The 19470-nt window shown below is 54.5% G+C and overlaps 1 protein-coding gene across 9 annotated transcripts in view; it reads left to right on the top strand.

Moving 5' to 3' along the window:
- Positions 1 to 19253, top strand: part of TTC7A (tetratricopeptide repeat domain 7A) — a 158374-nt gene extending 139121 nt beyond the window's left edge. For all 9 annotated transcript variants that reach the window (XM_063649404.1, XM_063649402.1, XM_054472956.2 and 6 more), the window contains 2 exons: positions 4475 to 4677; positions 17391 to 19253. In XM_063649404.1, coding sequence (XP_063505474.1) covers positions 4475 to 4677; positions 17391 to 17612 — 425 coding nt within the window. In that variant the 3' untranslated portion in view covers positions 17613 to 19253. The remainder of the gene's footprint in view (positions 1 to 4474; positions 4678 to 17390) is intronic.
- Positions 19254 to 19470: the final 217 nt, after the last annotated feature.

Below are 19470 nucleotides of genomic sequence, written 5' to 3'. Positions count from 1 at the left end.
TCTTTTTCTGGGCATTCATATGCTCTGAGCGTCTGATGCTTATTTCCTTTGGGTCACCCAAACGGCCCCCACTGAGGGTCAAGGCTAGCCATGGTGAATTCTTTTGGGGGGCCTAACCTATTTCTCTCCCGCCCTGGGGCTCACCTATCTGAAGTCTGGGGGAGGGTCTCTGTAGGAAGCACACTCACCTGGAGAGGCCCTAAGAGGCCTTAGGGGTGGGCCCAGGCTCTCTGTACCCTGCTCATCAGCACAGGGCCAGCCTGCGGGCAAGGCCCTCCCTGCAAGGGGGGTGTGGAAATAGCCCGTGGAAAGTGGGCCCATCCCCCTGCCCGGGGTAGGAGAGCCTCGGCTTTGGCAGGAAGACTGGAACCAGCTCTGGGTGCAGGGTTAGACTAGGATGCCTCAAAAAAATAATGAAAGGGCCTCTTGCAAAGCTCCAGGGAACAGATGTTTTCCATTTGTAGCCTGCCGAGAGAAAGCACAGAGGAGAGGGGGGTGGAGAGAGATGGAGGGAAGAGGAGGAAAATCGGAGACAGACAAGCAAGATAAGAGGTCAGGGGGTAGGCAGGACGACGATGAGAGCAGAGGGAAAATCAGAAAGGGGAAGACAGCGTGAAGGAATGGAGGGACCCCTTGACGCTGAGGGTGCAGCAAGGCCCCGCGTGCTGGATGATGACCTCGACAATGAAAATTCAAGGAAAATGTGGTGCCCTGGCCAGGGGATGCTGGGATGGGTGTGGGCACCACTGGGTCCTGGCAGCCAGGGCCAGGCTGGGAAGGATCAGGGCCGTGGGTGGATGCGGCGCCCCAGGGCTACTGCAGCTATCTGACCACGGCTGGCAAAGCGTCGAGCAGGAGCCGAAGGCATCTGCTCAGGGACACAGACTAGCAAGGCGCGGTGCATTGTCACCCCAGACCTTTGGGCCTGTGTGCAGGTCAGAGGCCTACCCTGGAGGCTGGCCCTGCTGGGCACTGTCTGCCAGGCTGCCAGAAGCCCTCAGGAGGCCTCCCTGCTCGGGCTCTGGTCTGTGTCTTCTGGTTTCCTGTCTAACTGGGGATGGAGCCCATCAGTGGAGCAGCCCTAACGGTTCTTCAGGACATGCTCTCTGGTGTATGGCCAGCCCAGCAAGGCCTGGCCTCTGGAAGACCCAGGGCCCCAAGGCAAGAGGGATTGGGATTATGTGGGGTACCCTCTAATTAAAATCTGTTGACGTGAATACACTATGAGGGGTCCCCAAGGGAAGGACCAGGGGCAGCCTCTGGAGACAGGGCAGCAAGTTGTAAACAGCTTAATGAGCTGTGCCAGGGCCAAGTAGACCAGGGGAGTGGGGAGCTTGACTCCTGGGCCCTCAGCTAAACTGAGCTTCTGGCGATGGAGGAAGCGGCCACCCTGCAAAAGTCACACCCACACACTTCCTTCCGCTTCTCCTCTCTCGTGACCCTGGGGGATTCTGCCACAGTGGAGCCCAGCCCACCTTCCTTGTCCTCTTAGTCCAAAGGCCGCTGCAGCCTTCAGGCTCCAGCTCCAATGCCACCTCCCTCAGGAAGACTTCCCTGACCACGCCAACAGCACCGACCTGGCCCCTCTTGAGTGCCCATAACACTCAGATGTGGCACTTGTCATTCTACTGTCCCGGTCTCTGAAGTGGTTTAGTGGCTCAGCTGCTCCCACCCCTGTCCCCACTCTTTCTCCTCTTTGTGGGGAGACCAGGCACGTAGTCAGTACTCAATAGTTGTATGTTAAGCACTCAGTTATGAGGGCAGCCTGTTCAGATGCCCCAGCAGCAGCTCAACAGCAAAGCAGAGAGGGAGAGCTGAGGCTGAGAGAACCAAATCTTTGACCCCTTCCCCCCACCAGCCATCTGCCCCTGGGTTCAAAGCCCCCATTTCCTCTGCTCTCTGCCTTGGGAATCTCCATTTCAGGCTGTCCCCAGGGACTAGAGCCCACATTTCTCTCCCATATCCAGGAAGCCTGGCTTCTCTGTGTTTAATTCTGTGATCCTCCCAAGTTCTCATCTCCACTAGAGAAAAAGAGTCCTCTCACTCAGAAAGTATTGTATTTTAGGATGTGGCAACCTACTCGGGTTGCACAATGAACCTTAGGTAATGCTTGTGCCAAGTACCCCAGTGCCTGTGTTGCAGTCAAGGTTTTAGTTAGGACTCTCCTGCTGCCTATTGGGACAGGAAGAGGGAATGTCTGGGCTTGGTTTCTCCAGCTCTTTCTGGGAGCTTCCCTTGGGCATATCTGTTCTCTATCCCACCCCAGACATAATCTGAACTAGGGTAACCTCAGCTGTCAGCTTTTGCTAGGCAGAGTTCTTGGCAAAACCACAAGTCAGACTCTGCTGGCCCTTCTGCATTCCCCATCTGTGTCTTGATCCTTCTGTGCCGTCAGCATAGGCTCAGCCCCAGGAGTGGGCAGCCAAGCCCGGGGGCTGCTTTGGACAAAGCCTGAGTGCCCAGTGAGGCCGAAGAGCCGCGTCTTCTAAAGTGCCTGCTGTGGGGTGTGCCTGTGCCATGTGGGTCTGAAATGTGTGTTTGTGTGGGCTGCCTGGGTTGGAGAAACTGCCCCATTTCCTACTCCTCTGGTTGTGGGACAGATCCTCCCCTGCCTGCTGGCCCAAAGGGGTGTGTGTCTGCTTTGGAGGGAGGCCACAGAACTGCTGGGGAGTCTAGCCCTGGCTTTGCCCTTTCTCAGTGAGGGAATGGGGTGGGGTCCTCACCTCCTAAGCCTGCTTTTTTTTTTTTTATTGAGATGGAGTCTCGCTCTGTCGCCCAGGCTGGTGCACAGTGGCGCGATCTCAGCTCACCACAACCTCCGCCTCCCAGATTCAATCAACTCTCTGCCTCAGCCTCCCGAGTACCTGGGACCACAGGCACCCGCCACCATGCCCAGCTAATTTTTTTGTATTTTTACTAGAGACGGAGTTTCACCATCCTGGCCAGGCTGGTCTTGAACTCCTCACCTCGTGATCTACCCGCCTTGGCCTCCCAAAGTGTTGGGACTACAGGCGTGAGCCACGGTGCCCAGCTACCTGCATTTTTTAAGTATGGATTATGATAGCACCTGCCTGCTTCCAAGACTTGCTGTCAGGATTAATGAGAAAATGTTTCCCAAACCCGGGGCTTGGCCCATCAGCTCTCCATCAGCGCAGGGGTGGTTTCTGTAGCTGTTACCGACACTGCCTGGTTTGTGCCCTCTTTTGCCCCTGACCTTCTTCTCCCTCATCCTTCCACCCCATCCTTGGCGGGGTCATTTGGTTCTCCCTGGCTCTGAGCACACGCCCATCTTCAGTCAGCCCCTGCCTGGGAGACCAAGGGGCCCAAAGAGAGCTCCCTGGTCTGCTTCCATCCCCTTCTCCCTGGACATGCAATGAACAAAGTGAAGGAATACTGAAAAAGAGTCTGGAGTCACCCGAGCAAGCTCTTAGCTCAGGGGACGCCATGTCCCCACGTGAGGTTTTGAAGTCAGACAGCCCAGTGCAAACCCTGGCTTCACGACTTACTCCCACTGTGGCCTTAGTCCCATGCCTTGACCCCTCTGTGCCCAGTTTTTGCTCCTCTAAAGTGGGGTAATAAAAGTACTTGTGCGGGGTGCGGTGGCTCATGCCTATAATCCCAGCACTTTGGGAGACTGAGGTGGGAGGATCTCTTGAGCCCAGGAGTTCAAGACCAGCCTGGGCAACATGGCAAAACCCCATCTCTACAAAAAAAATACAAAAATTAGCTGGGCATGTTGGCACATGTCTGTAGTCCCAGCTACTCGGGAGACTGAGGTAGGAGGATTGCTTGAGCCCAAGAGGTCAAGGCTGCAGTGAGGCCAGGCACGGTGGCTCACGCTTGTAATCCTAGCACTTTGGGAGGCTAAGGTGGGCAGATCACTTGAGGCCAGGAGTTCGAGACCAGCCTGAGCCCCTCTACCAAAAATACGAAAACTAGCCAGGCATGGTGGTGCATGCCTGTAACCCCAGTTACTCAGGAGGCTGAGACAGGAAAATCACTTGAACCCAGGGGGCAGAGGTTACAGTGAGCTGAGATCGTGCCACTGCACTGCAGCCTGGACAACAGAGGGAAACTCTGTTTCTAAATAAATTAATTAAAAAAAAAAAAAAAAAAGGCTACAGTAAGCTGTGGTCATACCAGTGCACTCCAGCCTGGGTGACAAAGGAGACCCTGTCTCAAAAAAAAAAAAAAAAAAAACGCTTGTTCTACAGGGTTTTTGTGAGCATTAACTGGGACGATCTTGGTGCCATTGACTGGCACTTAGCAAGGTGCCTGACACAGAGGAAGCACTCAGAAACCGTTACCTAGTGTTCCCACTACATCCCATAGTCAGTGTGTCCCATGCTGTGATTCGGTGGGATAGAGTTTGTCACCTAAGACTGGTTCCCCGGCTCTGAGGATGCAGGGAGGGGGTCAGGATGCCTCTGACTCCCCACCACTCACACCTCCCACTGCCCTTCTGGTTTTGCAGCTGAGCTGTTCATGGAGCAGCAGCACCTCAAGGAAGCAGGTTTCTGCATCCAGGAGGCAGCGGGACTCTTCCCCACTTCTCACTCAGTACTCTATATGCGGGGCCGGCTGGCTGAGGTGAAGGGCAGCCTGGAGGAGGCCAAGCAGCTGTACAAGGAGGCGCTGACGGTGAACCCAGATGGCGTGCGCATCATGCATAGCCTGGTGAGTCAGAGCCCCCCGCACTCCCACCACCTCCTCCCACAGCCTCAGGGCCCTTATCCCCCTTTGTCCCTCCTTGTCCCCATACTCCACTGCCTGCCTGTGCCTTGCTACTGCTGTTCCCTGGTGTCTGGGGGAGGGGGCTTCCCTCCTGCTCTGTTGGAAGAGACAGTTCTTGGGATACTTAGCCTTCTCTTGTAGACACAGGGCATTTCCCTTCAATCAGGGTCTGTGTTGATGACAAAATCTAGAAGGTTTGGTTGATACTCTTTGTGACTTACATTTGTTGTAAGTTTCTGCAAAGGGATCTAGCCCCAAAAGGCTCTCACTGTTACCCATCAGACCCTTGCCCTGAAGGCTAATCCAGACTCTAGGCGGTTACCAAAATGCTTTTCTTTCTGGGAGTCCCCAGACCCTCCCTGCCTTCTCCATTTCTGAGGAGTTCCATATCTCTTTGGTGGGATTCAGGGGGTTTTCTGGGGTGGGCTGTCATGTCAGACCTGACTCAAGCACACACTGAGAATGGTCCCTGGGGTGCTAAGAGGATCCAGTAGCCCCTGGTCCTCATTCATGGGCTCAGGACTTGGGTGTCCAGGGCATAGTGGCCTCCCTGTGGGAAGCTCAGAGGCTGGGGAGCAGGATGCTGATACTCTTGTCCTGGCCTTACCTCTACCTGGTGATCATGGGTAAATCAGCCACCTTCTCTGAACCTTAGTTTTAATTATCTGTCTGGTGGGTATCCTCTAGTCCAGGCAACATTTATTGAGCACCAGCTCTGACAGGTGATATACTAGACCCTATAGATTATCATTTTTTCCTGCTTTCCTTTGCTGCTTCCAGAGAACAGGTATCCGGATACATATAGTGATCTGGAAGCTTGCAAGCCTGCATCTGCACAACTGATTTTTGAAGGATAATCTAGGAGCCCACAGTTGGCAACAATCTTTCCCTCTTAGGGTCTGGGTTCCACCTTGGATGTCCCCCTGTGAGAGCGTGTTAAGGAGAAGAGCCATTAGGGTATCCCTGACATCTTCTAGCACGTTGAGAGCACAGAGGCATCAGGAGAATGGCTCCAGATGGCTGAAGAGTTGGCATTGCCAAAAGGGGGCTGATTTGTCTGTGAGGAGAAGCTACAGGGAGTTAGATTTCAGCCATGTCAGGGAAAACGTTATAACTCTTAGCATAGTCTAGGCACATACTCAGTAATCATCTGGTGAGAGTGTTGCCAAGAGAATGCAACGTCTTGGGGGAGGAGCCAGACCAGGTCATCTTCATAAGGTCCTTTCCAACCTGACAGTCCTTGAAAAGGAAATACAACAGAAATTCCCAGCTCAGCTATTATTCCCTCTGCCTGATTTCTATAGATTTCTAACTTAGGTCTGTGTGAATGTTCAGCCTCAGATGAAGAAAGCCCGTGCAGCCACCATACACCCTTATCCATGTCCCTTCCCACGTGGCTGCATTGCCTTCCAGTCAGCTCAGCAAATGTTTGCTTTCTACAAGAGGCTTCCTCCTTCCTCCCTTAATTTAGACATTAGCTTCTCTGATAAATGCCTCGCCAGAGGTCACATCCAGAAACTTGATTAGGGCAGTGGGAGAGAGGGTGTGGGCTATATCATTGGGCCTGCAGCCAGGCAGAGGTGTCTGCCTTCCACTGTGTTCACGGATATGAGCCTGCAGGCTCAGCCCTGAAAACCCAACAGAATCCAATAACAAGTACAATTTTGAAGTAACAGTGTACCATTTTTCATTTATGCTTATTATTGTTTGTAGCTATTTTCCTGAAATTGAAGCAGTTTCCAAGGGTAGGTTTCCATGGTAACTGAATAGCCGTCCAGAGTGGCTCCCTGCAGATGTTTCTGAAATGGTCCCTTTTTCCTTCCTGGGGTGCCTTGCTGATTTGATGAAATTAGAGCAAGTCAGAGCCAGGCCTGCCCTCTTTTAAAGTTACAAGCAACCAGAGGGGCAGTCGGCTTCTGCGTGGGCAGCCCATCCCATCTACAGGCTCTGTTCCTGCCAGCATCCCACACATATGCATAAAGAATAGCAAATGTTCAGCCTGGGGAAGATTTGCTAAGCACTCGTTTTCTAAAGACATTTGAACACTTTAGTGAGTCGATCTCAAGTGTTCCCAGATCTAAGTGTCTTCCCTGTGCTGGCCTGAGACTCAGGACATCTGGGATCTAATCCTGGCTCTGGCCCTGATCCACCTGGGGGACTTAGGAAAAGACACACTTAACTTGCATGCTCCTGGTGTCCCCTTTTGTACATAATAATCCTCGTTGTTCCTGGGCCATAGTGTTGTTCTAATCAAATGAGGTGGTGCATGTGAAAGTGTAAATATCTTCAGTGCAATCCCAGAGACGGCAAAGCACAGTGCGGAGGATCCCACCCCCCTTCAGTCCCTCACCAGTGTCAGACATTGCTAAGCAATCACAGCACCTTTTTCCCACTGAGCAAAGATGTGATCTTGGAATCTTCTTCAACATGAAACAACATGATAGGAACTACTAGCTGTCATTCTAGGTCAGTTTCACATTTATGTAAGGGATTCATTGTAAAAATAGTAGAGGAAAGATGTCCATCAGTCATCTGAGCCTTTGTGAACTCTGGAGGTTGGTACAGCCTTAGATAATTACCAAGAGAGGAATGTGGAAGGTATCCTTGCTGTGGAGTCAGGGCAGGCTCCCAGGGAGGACACTCTGGCCTTACCGTGGCACTGTGACTTTATGAGGACGTTGGCCTCTGATCAGTACAAGGGGAAGGAGAGCCTCCCCTCCCCTGAGGGCACAGCCACCCACAAGCCTGGGCTGGAGCAAGCCCTCTGAGGTCGTGGGTGAGTCCCACTCCCTGAGGTCTGGAAAGTGGTCGGTGGAGATATTCTTAGTGTGCTGTGTGGGTGCTGGGTTTGGCCCTCTAGTCCTTGGAGTGGGATTGGCAAGTGCCAAGAGGCTGAAGAAAGCCCACTGGGAGTTGAAGACTTTGCTCTTAGGGGCTGGGGACCCCATGTTTCTAAGGATATAAGCTTTGGCCAAGAGCGGATTCTCTACTTTCCCTGTCCCCCTGTCGGTGCCCTAGATGCAATAAGGGATGTTTCTGTGGTTCTAGCCCTGCTCTGGGTTCAGCTTAGGGTTTTCTACCCAGACTAGGCAGGAAGGAGATGTCACCTTGGCAGTTCCCTGCTGGGCAAGAGAACCAGCGGAATTTGTCCCAAGTTTGTCCATCAGGCTCTGGTCCTGCTGGCTGCCGTCTGTGCCAGGCTCAAGGATGGCCAGGGGCCTCCGGGAAACTGGCAAGTGTAGAAAGAAAAAGAAGTGTGCTCTCTGCAGTGGAAATGAAATCATAGGAGCAGGTCCTGACAGTCTGCTAGTGTGGTCCCAGACTTCTCTCCAGTAGCTGGAAATCCCACTCGGCTGGGGTATTCAGAACCGAATTCACTGGCAGAAAATTCTAGCCAAGAAGGAGAAGGCTGAATTTTGCCTGCCTGCCAATGGGGAAACGTGAGAAGGAAGGCAGAGGCCCTCCCAGAACGCGCAGGAGTCGCTGGTTGACACTGCTCTTCAGAGAGGGCTTCAAGGCTTGGCCAGGAAGGGACCCCCGGCAGCTTGCACTCCTCTTGGAGCTTATCTCTGCCCTGCCACCTCCCTGGATCCCCTCTGCACCAGGCACTTCCAAGGGCACCTGAGGAAACCAGGGAGCCCCAACAGTGACTGGTGCAATGGTTGGGTCATTGAGAGCCCTCCCAGGAGGGGGGTTCCTTTGAGGTCACCTGACCTTCATGGTGGGAGGGTCATTGGTTGGTCATGAAGCTGAGATTAGAGCACCTCAGGGAATGACTGGCTTGACTTGGTTTCCCAGTGTAAGGAAGGGAAAAACAATTTCCCCTCTACCTGTCTGAGTTCTTAGCTGGGATCTTGGTAACAGGAGACAGATTAACAAGGAAAAACAAACAGAACTTTATTAACATGTATAAAATGTATTCATGGGAGATACTCAGGGAAAATGAGAAAAGCTTAAAGAAGTAGCTTAGAGGCCCAGCCCAGTGGCTCACGCCTGTAATCCCAGCACTTTGGGAGGCCAAGGGGGGCGGATCACGACCATCCTGGCTAACATGGTGAAACCCGGTCTCTACTAAAAATACAAAAAATTAGCCGGGCGTGGTGGTGGGCGCCTGTAGTCCCAGCTACTCGGGAAGCTGAGGCAGGAGAATGGCGTGAACCTGGGAGGCGGAGCTTGCAGTGAGCCAAGATCGCGCCACTGCACTCCAGCCTGGGTGACAGAGCGAGACTCTGTCTCAAAAAAAAAAAAAAAGAGGTAGCTTAGAACTCTGGCTTACATAGCATTTTCAACCAAGAGCATACAATTTAAAAGAAGCAATGAGACAAAGAAAAAGGACTTGGAGTCTCTGGGGATGGCAAATTGTGGGAAGACAAATCAATGGGAAACTAATGGTAGACAAAGGCCAGTTAGCAACGCTTGTTATGTAGATTCCTTTGTGCCATCTCCAGGCTGATAAGGTTCCAACGTTGTCTTCTGTGATCAACCTTTGTCCTTCCTGATTGAGAGGGGAGGAGGGACACCCTTATAAATTTATATCCTGCTTTTAGGCAAATAGGGGGAGGGCAGAGAGCTTTTCTTGTCTCTGCTTCTTCTCAGTTGCCTTCAGCTCAAAACAATCCTTATGCCCAAGTGACATATTTTGGGGTGGCATGTTCTGCTATCCTTCAGCAGCCCCTGAAGAAGGTCCTAGCCCTGGCCACAGAGCCACCCACTCTCCCTGCCCTCAGCTTGGCTGAGAGTGTGGACACTTTGGAGCAGCTTGTCTGCACTGCAAGAGACAACTCGACACCCTCAAGCATGAGTGGGTAAGCGAGGTGTCTGGGTGGCACTCTGCCCTCTTCTCCCAGGGGCAGACTCTGGAGAGGAGGGGTTTCCTGGTCCCTCCCCTGCCCCAGCCCCTCCCCTCCTCATGCTTTCTTCTTGGTGAGGGAGCTCCAGGCTCTCCAGAACCTCTCCCTGTTAGGCACCCCAGCAGTAGTGGGGAGATGGCTCTGCATGAGCTTTGGCTAATTTGGTAATATCTGGGATGCAGTTACTGAAGCATTCCTGGCATGTGATCCAGCTTCTTCTCTCTGCAAATGCCCCTGGAAAGACAGGAAGACAGCATTGTTATCTGCATTCCTCTTGATGACAGAGTGACGATGATTGATTTCCCTTTATTGGTTCCCTCTTGCTTCCAGTGTGGAGCAGGCCGCCTCATTCTTTAAGTGGGTTTGCAGGATCAAGAGCGTGGGTATGGCCTCAGAGCCTCTCATCCCTCACCCCAGGCTGCGGCATGAGGGGGCACATCTTAAGACCCCAGAACCTCCCTACCACCACCCCTGGTACCTCCCAAGGCGGGACCTGAGTCACTGAGGGCCAGAGCTCTGCCCATCCAAGCCCTGAGGCTCTGGGCTGGGCCTTTTTAGGTGCTCTGGGACTCCAACAAGAAGGCTCTGGTCTCTAAGGCCAAAAGGGTGAAATCTGGCCACACAGAGCTTCACCTGTCACCCCCTCCCCCTGCTGGCTGGCCCTCTCCCCCATCATGGAGGGTTGGACCAGATATGAGAGGTGACAAACCTAAGACTACCAGCCCTGCGTTATATAAGGGGGCACTTGAGGGTTACTTTCCTCACTGGGTGTCTCAGTCCATTTTGTGTTGCTGTAACAGAATATCTGAGACTGGGTAATTTATTATTATTTTATTTTGTTTTTATTTTTTATAGAGACAAGTTCTCACTATGTTGCCCAGGTTAGTCTTGAACTCCTGGGCTCAAGGAATCCTTCCGCCTCAGCCTCCAAAAGTGCTGGGATTACAGGCATGAGCCACCATGCGTGGCCTTTTTAAAAAATATATTTTTTATAGTCATTTACAATAAGCAGAAACTTATTTGGCTCACAGTTCTGGAGGCTAAGTCAAAGATCGAGGGGCCACATCTGGCGAGGGCCTTCTTGCTGCCTTATCCCATGGCGGGAAGGTGGAGGGGCAAGAGAGTGTGAGAGAAGGGGAAGCCGAACTCATCCTTTTATCAGGAACCCACTCCCAAGATAACAGCATCAATCCATTCAGGAGGGCAAAGCCCGCCTGACCTCATCACCTCTTAAAGGTCTCACACTTCAGTTCTGCTGATTGAGGCTTAAGTTTCTAACACATGAATTTTGGGGGACACATTCAAACCATAGCACTGGCTCAGTGTTTTCTCCTATCAAATTGGGATGATAATTTAGACTCTCTTGTGACTTCAAGGAGCAGTTTTAGGGCTCAGGTGAACTGAAAGCTGTGAAAAGATAAGTCAACATTGGGCATTTTTATCACTATATTCACATAGATGACTTGGTGGCATGTGGCCCGAGCCTGAGCCCCACCTGGGACCAGGCTGGTTTCTGTTGGACCATTCTTAGTGTGAGATTGAGGGTCTTTGGCCCAGATTTCCTTGTGATGCCAGCAGGGTGCTGAGAAGACAGGGAGGGGGAGGGCCTGGCAGAGACAGGGACCTCCAGGCTGCCTTCGAGGTTCTCCTATGGTTGGTTGGCTGGGATGGTTTTCAAAATGAGTATCAGAGCTGGCTCTGGAGGAGGCATCTGCAGGTTGGAGCAGGACCTTCAAGTTCATCTGACCTGGACCTGAGTCCCACTTTGCCTTCACTCACTGACCAAGTTCTGTAACCTCTCAGAACTTCAGTGTTCTCATCTGTAAAATGAGGCTTGCTATACCAAGCACCTAGGGCTGTTGTTAGAATTAGGTTAAATAATTCCATAAGTTAATGGCCCAGTCATTGGGATTATTTTTATGTTTTTCACTTTGAAGCATAGCTGCCGGGCCACGTTCAGATGCTCTTGGTTCTCGGGGGGGAGTGGAAACCTGGTGCCAAGCCCTGGAGACTCATTGCAGTAAAGCCACTCCGTCCTCACTGAGTCCACAGGGGAATCTGGCCAAGGCCACAGACCCTAGCTGCCTTGTGGACAGGACAAGAGTGCACACAGTGCAAGGCCCAGCCTGACCTTAGCTACAGGGAGGGCAGCCTGCTTTGCGGGGGAGAATGAGATGAGGGAGATACCTTGGGTAATATGCGCCCGTTGGGGCAGAGGCTCTGTGGTGGCAGGCTCCGGGGAGGCCCTGGCCTACCGTCATGCCAGTTTAGCATCTGGTTCAGCATCTGTTTTCTGACTTGAAGGAGGAAGGATGTCCCGAGCAGCTGAGGAATGACACTCAGTGCCTGGCATTTTGGAGGTGCCCTGACACTGGGCGGGGCTCATTGCACAAACAGCAGAGTCCCGGGTTCCTGGGGCCAGTCGCCTCTGCTGCTTATGCCCCACGTCTCAGGGTCCAGGACGCACCACCAGCTCTGGGCTTCTTTCTCTATGTTCATTTCCGGAGCTGTGGCAGGTGGCTTAGAGCGGTCTAGGCCATGAGAGGACATGGAATCTTGCTTCTGCTTGGCAGGAAAGTTCAATAGGAGCGTCTTGGCTGTGTGGCCTCTGATGAGATGATTTTATTGCGAGCTTTCTCTTCACCCTCGCCAGTGCTGCCTGAGGTCACACTCCCTGATGGGAAAGTAGAGGAGACGAAAGTAGAGGGTTCTGCAGGCCCATGGTGTGGGGGGTATGAAGGTGTGTCCCCCAGCACCTGCTCAATGGGGATCAGAGGCCCCTCCATACCCACCTTATCCCTGGGCTGGCACAACCCCACACACGCACACATGCTGAGCCCTGGCTCAGGACTCTGGGAAAACCTTAAGTTGATGTAGGCTCCTGAAGTCCATCACCAACCCTGATGAGGAAGCCTGTCATAGATTCAGATCAGAATGATACTTGAGCACTGCTGGCTTAATTAAGCTCCAGAATCAATTTTCTCAAAAAAAAAAAAAAAAAGAGTTAGACTCACCCTACATGGAGACAGAAGGTAATGCGGCCCTTTCTCCCTGTCCAGCAACCCCCTCCCCAAGCTGGCCTTCACTGTGCCTTTGGCTGTACCTCCTACCCAGAGAGGGGAGCTTCTGTGACTGGGCCCCCTTCTCACTCCCCATCACGGGGACTCACTTCTAGAACCTGGGATCCAGAGGCCTAGCCACAGCCTCTTGACTGACCTGGAGGGCTGGGCCAGGCAGTGCTCCAGGATGGGTAGAGGCCCCTACAGACCTAGAACCCGATACCAGCCCAGGAAGGGGAGGAGAAAAGGCCCAGCCGCTGGCCACAGGAGACGGCTGGCAAGGAAGTCCATTTCTTGGTGGCTCGTCAGGCTGCAGAGTCCCCCAGGATGTGACCCATCTGGCCCCTGGCCGCTGGTCCCTGCCCCTCTGAAAACAGACAACCCTTAGCCCCAGCTGAAGAGGCCTACTGGTGTTCTTCAACATCTCACTTGTAAAGGACCCCAGAAGAGAAAGGGACAGGTACCCACTACCCCAGGAGACCCCCACCTAGGTTGGGCTCTATGAGAGTCTGGGCTCTTCTCAGCAGGAGCCTCTTCTTTTGAGGCCCAGGGGGCTCTGGGGTGAACACATCCCACCCCAGCACTGGGTGGGGCTGGAAGGGTTTGCTCCCCTCCCCACATCAGGGAAGTGGGACCCTGTGGCTTTGGAGCCGCCCTGGCTCCAGGAGGGCTGTGGTGATGGGAGTGGGAGGTTCTCAGCCTGGAGAGGCGCCTCCCTCCCTCCCATTCCAGGTCTGGTTGGACAGGTTGAGGCTGACACACCTGAGAGAATCCGGAATGCCAGAGAGCCTGGAGCTGGCCTGGAATGCCGGCCTCCCTGGAAGGGTGTGTCCATGTTCCAGGGTGGCGTTAGGGAGGGCCCCTTCTGTAGAGCAGGCTCCTCCCAGCAGCCCTGGTGTCCCCAAACGCAGGCTCCAGGGACCAGAAGGCTCCTGCAGCTTCCAGCTGATTCCTGGCTTCCCAGCTGGAAAGGCTGTTACAGAATCCCAGGAATGTGCCTTGAGCTCAGAAAGAAAATTCCCAAAATAACTTCTATAAATACTTGAGGGCAGGGGTGGGGAGGGAGGGCTCAGCCTGGCCCACAGCTGGCGTAGTGCCAAGGCTGCTTCCCAGGGCAGGCCCCCCCCTCAAAGGAAGAAGAGGCATGCGCACCCCTAGACCTTTGTGCCGCTCTGCCCTTGGAGGGCATCATCAGGCACTGAACTTATGGGCTGGGATGGTGTGCAGTGGAATTCTGAAAAGGCAAGGCTCTTTTCCCCTCATCCCCTCCCAGGCCACAGCCCCTGGCCACACACTGTGCCTCTGCAGATGACCTGGGTCCCACAGGGAGGCTCCCCACTGAGTGAGCGCCCAGACCCCAGCAAGACCCTAGTCCCATTAGGTTCTGCGCCTGCGTGGCCGTAAGAGGCAGGGCTTGCCAAGCTCCACGTGGGCAGCATCCCTGGTCAGAGGTCCACATCTGTAAGTGTGTGGGTGCTTCTGGGTTCCCTGGCTCTGCGTTTGGGCTACATCCTGAGCTCTGAGCCCTGTTGAGCTGCTGTCCTTTGGGGAATAACAAAGCAGGCAGGAGGCTGGGGCTCTGTCCCGCTCAGCCTGGGGAGGGGCAGGACAGGGATCACATCCATGAGCCCCACAGTAACTAAGCGTGACCTTGAGGCGGTTGTGTGGTCAGGAGGAGCTCCGTCCTCAGGGAAGGCTTCTTGGGATAGCAGAATCTCGCGCACTTGAGATGTGGCCACACATCCCCACTCCCTGACATCCAGGAAGGGAGAGAAGGAGGCGGGTCCTGAGGTGGGAATTTCTGGGGACTTCCCCCAGAGCCCTACACCTCCCTGGAACCATGTCTGTGGCTATAACCAGCCCAAAGCGCCCCCTTGGAGGTACGATGTCTGATCACCATAAACAACTTGGACATCACTTTCGAATCCCTGTGGGCTGGCAGCACAGCCGTAGCATCTCCCAAGGGATGGTCAAAAACTGGGAGCCTCTCAGATCTGGTCTCCTCTCTGAGCGTGGGGCACGCCCTCACCAGGATGAGGGATGGGGGATTCACTTGGGACATTTGGATGAAATTGAGATGTCAGTTCTTGTTCCCACCATCTCCCAGGAGGCCTGTTCTCTGGGAGGGGTGGGGTGCCAGGAGGATTGTCTGCAGGTCCTAGGTGCAGCGCTGGGCTCAGGCCAGAGTAGGTGAGACCTCACATCTTCCTGGGGCTGTGTCTTGCCCAGTTGTCAGGCAGCAAACAGCGCTGAGTTGCTACCAAACATGAACTCGGCTGGTGTCAGGGGCAGGTGGCAGAAGATCCTGTTACAGGCCCTGGGCCTCTGGGCCCCAGCCTGACCCCAGCCCGGTGTCTCCTTTCAGGTGCTAAGGTCAACACCCCAGGGTGGGGGGACATGAGCCAACCCACCCTAGCCTACAGTCCTCCCCCACAGAGAGCCATGCCCTCTCCCAGCTTCTAGAGAGATCAGCCACTCCACCCGCTCCCCACCTGGAAGGACCCTCTGCTCATCTTGAAGGCACTGCTGTTTGCTTTCTGCCCCCGCGGTGATTTTTCAAGTTGAGCATTGCGGAATCCTCACAAGAGCCCCGCGAGGAAGGACCGTTTCATTGCTTTGGTTTACAGATGAGGAAACCACAGCTCAGAGAAAGCTGGCCATTTGTCCATAGTCACAGCACTTGTCAGTGGCAGAGCTGGGATTCCAACCTGGCCAGGGCTTCCGGCCACCAAGCCCTGGGCTTTTTCTCCTCTACAGACACACAGAGGAAGTTACTGCAAACCTCCCAAACTGAGAATAAAATACACACACACACACAAACCAGCCTGCAGACACATCTGGCCCCTTCCCAAACACCCACATACTTCTTGATATCAGGGGTTTTCAAACTTGTTTTTAACAGTTGAGCCCTTTTTTCAAACAAAATCCCATGTGGAAGCTCAATATAGAAAACTTAACGTGTGGAAGCCACTCCGGCCCTGCCCTTCTCTGGGAGGCCTGGCCGGCCTTTCCCTTCTGTCCTGTGTTGCTCCCTCCTGGGCAGAACTCACAGGGCTCAAACCCTCCATTTTTGGTGCTTAATTTTGTGTCTGGCGGCCCGTCGGCTGGCCTGCCTTCCCTCCTCCCTGTGGGCCGTGTTCCATTGTGAGCTGCTGGGGTCTGGCCCTTGGGTCTGATGTGGGCGGAACAGCTAGGCCTGGTGCCGTGCTGGCCAGCCTGGCCACTACCCTTGGTCCTAGGCAGCCCTGAGTCAGCACCGCTCCCATCTGGCGAGAGCAGAAGACCCTGCCTGAGGCTCCACCCCGCCCGCAGCCACCCTGTCGTCCCCTGGCCTCTGCACGCCTCATCCGTGTGTGTGGTTCCTTGCTACGGCTTTGCCCGGGGCTGACAGAGGCGCTGTGAGGACAGCCTCTTCCTCCCCCGCCCCCTGGCCGCAAGATCTCCAGCCAGCGCCTCTGGAGACGACGGAGAGGCTTTTCCTAGGGCTTCCTGAGCGCCATCTTTCCCTCCCGCCGAATTGGTAGTGTTCCAAGCTCTCCGAGGACTTGATGAAACCAGGCATGCGCATCTTCCCCAGTGCGTCCCCATAGCAACAGAGGGCCTAACTCTGGGGAGCTCGCTGAGGAGGAAAATGTTCCAGCTAAAAATGTACATGGCCGTCAGTGGGCGGGCACTGGAGAGGGGGCTCCAGGCACATAGAAGGCAGCTCCCCACCCCCACTGCGGCCCCCGCCTGTCCAGGAAGTCGGTGGCGGGCTTTACCTCCCGTCTTGGAACAAGAGAAGGGCCCCCCGTGCTGTCATCTCATGCCACCCTCAGGGCTGAAACAGGGATCAGTGGGACGGCATGAAGCAACCTTTGTGGGACCTGAGGCTGAAAGGGGGCCCTGCCCCTCTCCCTCCGCTCACTACCCTGTCCACCCTACCCACTTCCCAGCGTGGGTAGAAGAGGATGTAGAGGGGACAAGGTGCCAGTTTCACTTCCCAGCCTCCTCTTATGACAATTCCTGTTAGTTCCTCTATCTCTTTGGTAACAGGGTTGTTTGAGCCAAACAGCAGGGCCAAGCTTCCCTGCGCCTGACCCAGACCCCCCGTTCACCCAGCGCCCCATTCACCCAGCACTCCATCCCCTGCCATCTGACTCTCCCCTGAGGAGCCACTGCACACGCACACATGCTTGAGCTTTTCCTCCCTGGTGGCAGTGGCGAAGCCCCGTGATGCGTCTGCCTCAGTCTCTCTGCGTCCCTGGGGTGAAGGGCAGTTCTGGGCAGCAGGAAGGACTGAGAAGCATGGCCCCACTGAGTGAGAACACACTCCTGCCAGACACTTCTCAGAGCTTTACACCTCCTGACTCCTTTCAACCTCACCGCGCTCTCGAGAGAGGTGCTGTGATTTTCCCATTTACAGATGAGGAAACTGAGGGCCAGAGAGCTGGGATTTGCCCAGGATCCCCCAAACGGTGTGACACAGCCAGGTCTGTTGACTTGAAAGCCAATTCCTCGGGACCGGCAGGAACAGAGCTCCTGCAGTGGGTTTCCCAGGAGGCTGGGGTTAAAGCAGGGCTTGGGCAGGGCCAGGTAGGCTTTGCATGGGGAAAGGCAGAGTCACTTGACAGTGCCCAAGCCAGAGACGCGGGGATCCTCTTGAGCTGATGGCTGCTGCCACCCGTGCACCTGTACTTGGCCCAGTTGCCAAGATGCCTGTGCCATGGGACACCCCTACTCACCTTGCCCTGTGCTTGGTCCACAGGGTCTGATGCTGAGTCGGCTGGGCCACAAGAGCTTGGCCCAGAAGGTGCTTCGTGATGCCGTGGAGAGGCAGAGTACGTGCCACGAGGCATGGCAGGGCCTGGGAGAGGTGCTGCAGGCCCAGGGCCAGAACGAGGCTGCCGTTGACTGCTTCCTCACCGCCCTTGAGCTGGAGGCCAGCAGCCCTGTGCTGCCCTTCTCCATCATCCCCAGAGAGCTCTGACGATGCTGCAGCCGCAGGGAGGGAGGGGCCGGCCAGAGGGAGAGGCAGCAGGGAGCGTGGGTCAGGGTGGGGCAACAGTGGCATCAGGTGCGGGGCCTCAGGGAAATACATCTTTAGTGAACGCCTCCGCAGCTGCAGCCCTCGTTCTCCTGGCTGGGCCAAGAGGGTCTTCTGGATTTCTTTGTTGGTGCCTTGGGAAACAGTCTGACTTGAACCCTAAGTGCCTTTGCAGAGTTTTGTGGTGACCAGACTTGCTCCCCAAGAGCTGGGCAGCGGGGAGCCTCACAGCTGTCCTTCACCCTCACCCATGCCTCTGGCTTGGGGTCTGGAGGGGTCTCACTCCCCACTCTCAGCACAGCACAGACTTCTGGATCTCTCTCAGGTCTTGCCCAGGGCAGCCACAATGTGAAGAAACTGTGGGCAAGTGGGAAGACTATAAGATTTCTGGGTTCCCTTCTCAGACTTGGAGTTAGTAGATGATGCTGCATTGCCCCTCCTTGCCCCCTGAGACCAGCTGGGCCCCACTTTGCTCTTTCCCCCTGCTACCAAGTGCCTTTGGGGCCTCTGGGGTCTGACCAGGGGTACTGAGCACTAGCCCTAACGCTTCCATTTCCACCCACCCCATCTCCCTGGAAATGTGCTCCAGCCCAAGCAGCCTCCGTAGGCTTTAGATCCTGTGGTTGCTAGATCCAGTCCTTTCTAATACCCTGAGTCAACACATTACTCCTTCAGGTCCTAGGCTACAATGCAGGTCCCTTGAGGGCCACCAACATGGAGGTAGGCAGTTTCTAGGACTGTCCCCAGCACATCTCACCACCCACAGCCCTTTTTTTGCCTCGATTCGAGCCTCACCCTGGCCTTTTGGGTTCCCCTGCCTGAGAGAGACCTGAGGAGGGGACAGAGCCCAGCCCCTCTCCTGTGGCTGAGCAGACCTCTGTGTCCATGACACCTGTTTTCCAGGCCTGGGGGCTGTGGGTGTCTGTCCTCCCTACTGGCTCCCCCGGCCCCTGCTGCATGATGCTCTTGGAACTCTTCCCCAAGGAGTCAGTCCCCCAGGCCTATCAGGGAATCCTTTTGTATCTGTACTTTGGGTTTTAGTTTCAAAGTTCCATCAGGTACAGCTTGCATTTCAGGATGTGTGGAAAGCTCGGGTGAGGGCTGCCCTGGTTCGTCATAGCTCCACCTTCCTCGGAAGGAGTGGGCTGTTGGAGACCCTCCCCCATCCATGGCACACTAGCTCAGCACTGCATGTCCCGAGATGATTCCCAAGACAGCTGGTGCCTCCTGGCTTTCCTGCGCCAGGCCAAGGGGCACCCCAGAGGACACTGGATCCTTTGCCTCTTCTAGGTTGAAGGATCTCTATGTATGTGTGTATATAAATATAGTTTTTTATCTATATATATATTAAAAAAATCTATTTTTTTTTCTGGAATTCTGTTAGAAAAGTAAAGAAAACGCAAATGCTGTTGGTTTATTTCAGGGTGCCCAAAGAGGTTATAGTCAATTTTTGGTACTAGGAAAGGCACCCAATGCATTTCCTGACTTTTAAGCATTTCCTTGTTGGAAGCAGCAGAGGGCCAGGCCAAGTTGCTGACAGTGACTTTGCAGGTTGAATAAAGAGACCCTTGGAGGGGAAGCAGGCTTGTCTGAAGCAGCATGTGTATTCATTGGGCATGTAGCTCCCACACCAGCCTTCAGCCAGGCCCTGGACAGGAGGGGCTGTTACAGGAGGAGGGAGGCCAGAGAAGTCATCGAAGCCAAGACCTGGGCCCAGCTGGGGAGGGATGTGGGGAAGGAAAGATGGGAGGGAGGACCCTCTGGGAAAATGTGGATTTGAGCTGGTGAGAGTGTTGCTAAG

This window comes from Pongo pygmaeus, chromosome 12, assembly GCF_028885625.2.
Source record: "Pongo pygmaeus isolate AG05252 chromosome 12, NHGRI_mPonPyg2-v2.0_pri, whole genome shotgun sequence".
Classification (NCBI taxonomy): Eukaryota; Metazoa; Chordata; class Mammalia; order Primates; family Hominidae; genus Pongo; species Pongo pygmaeus.
The sequence above is the reverse complement of the archived record's forward strand: the minus strand, read 5'-3'. Positions and strand labels throughout refer to the sequence as shown.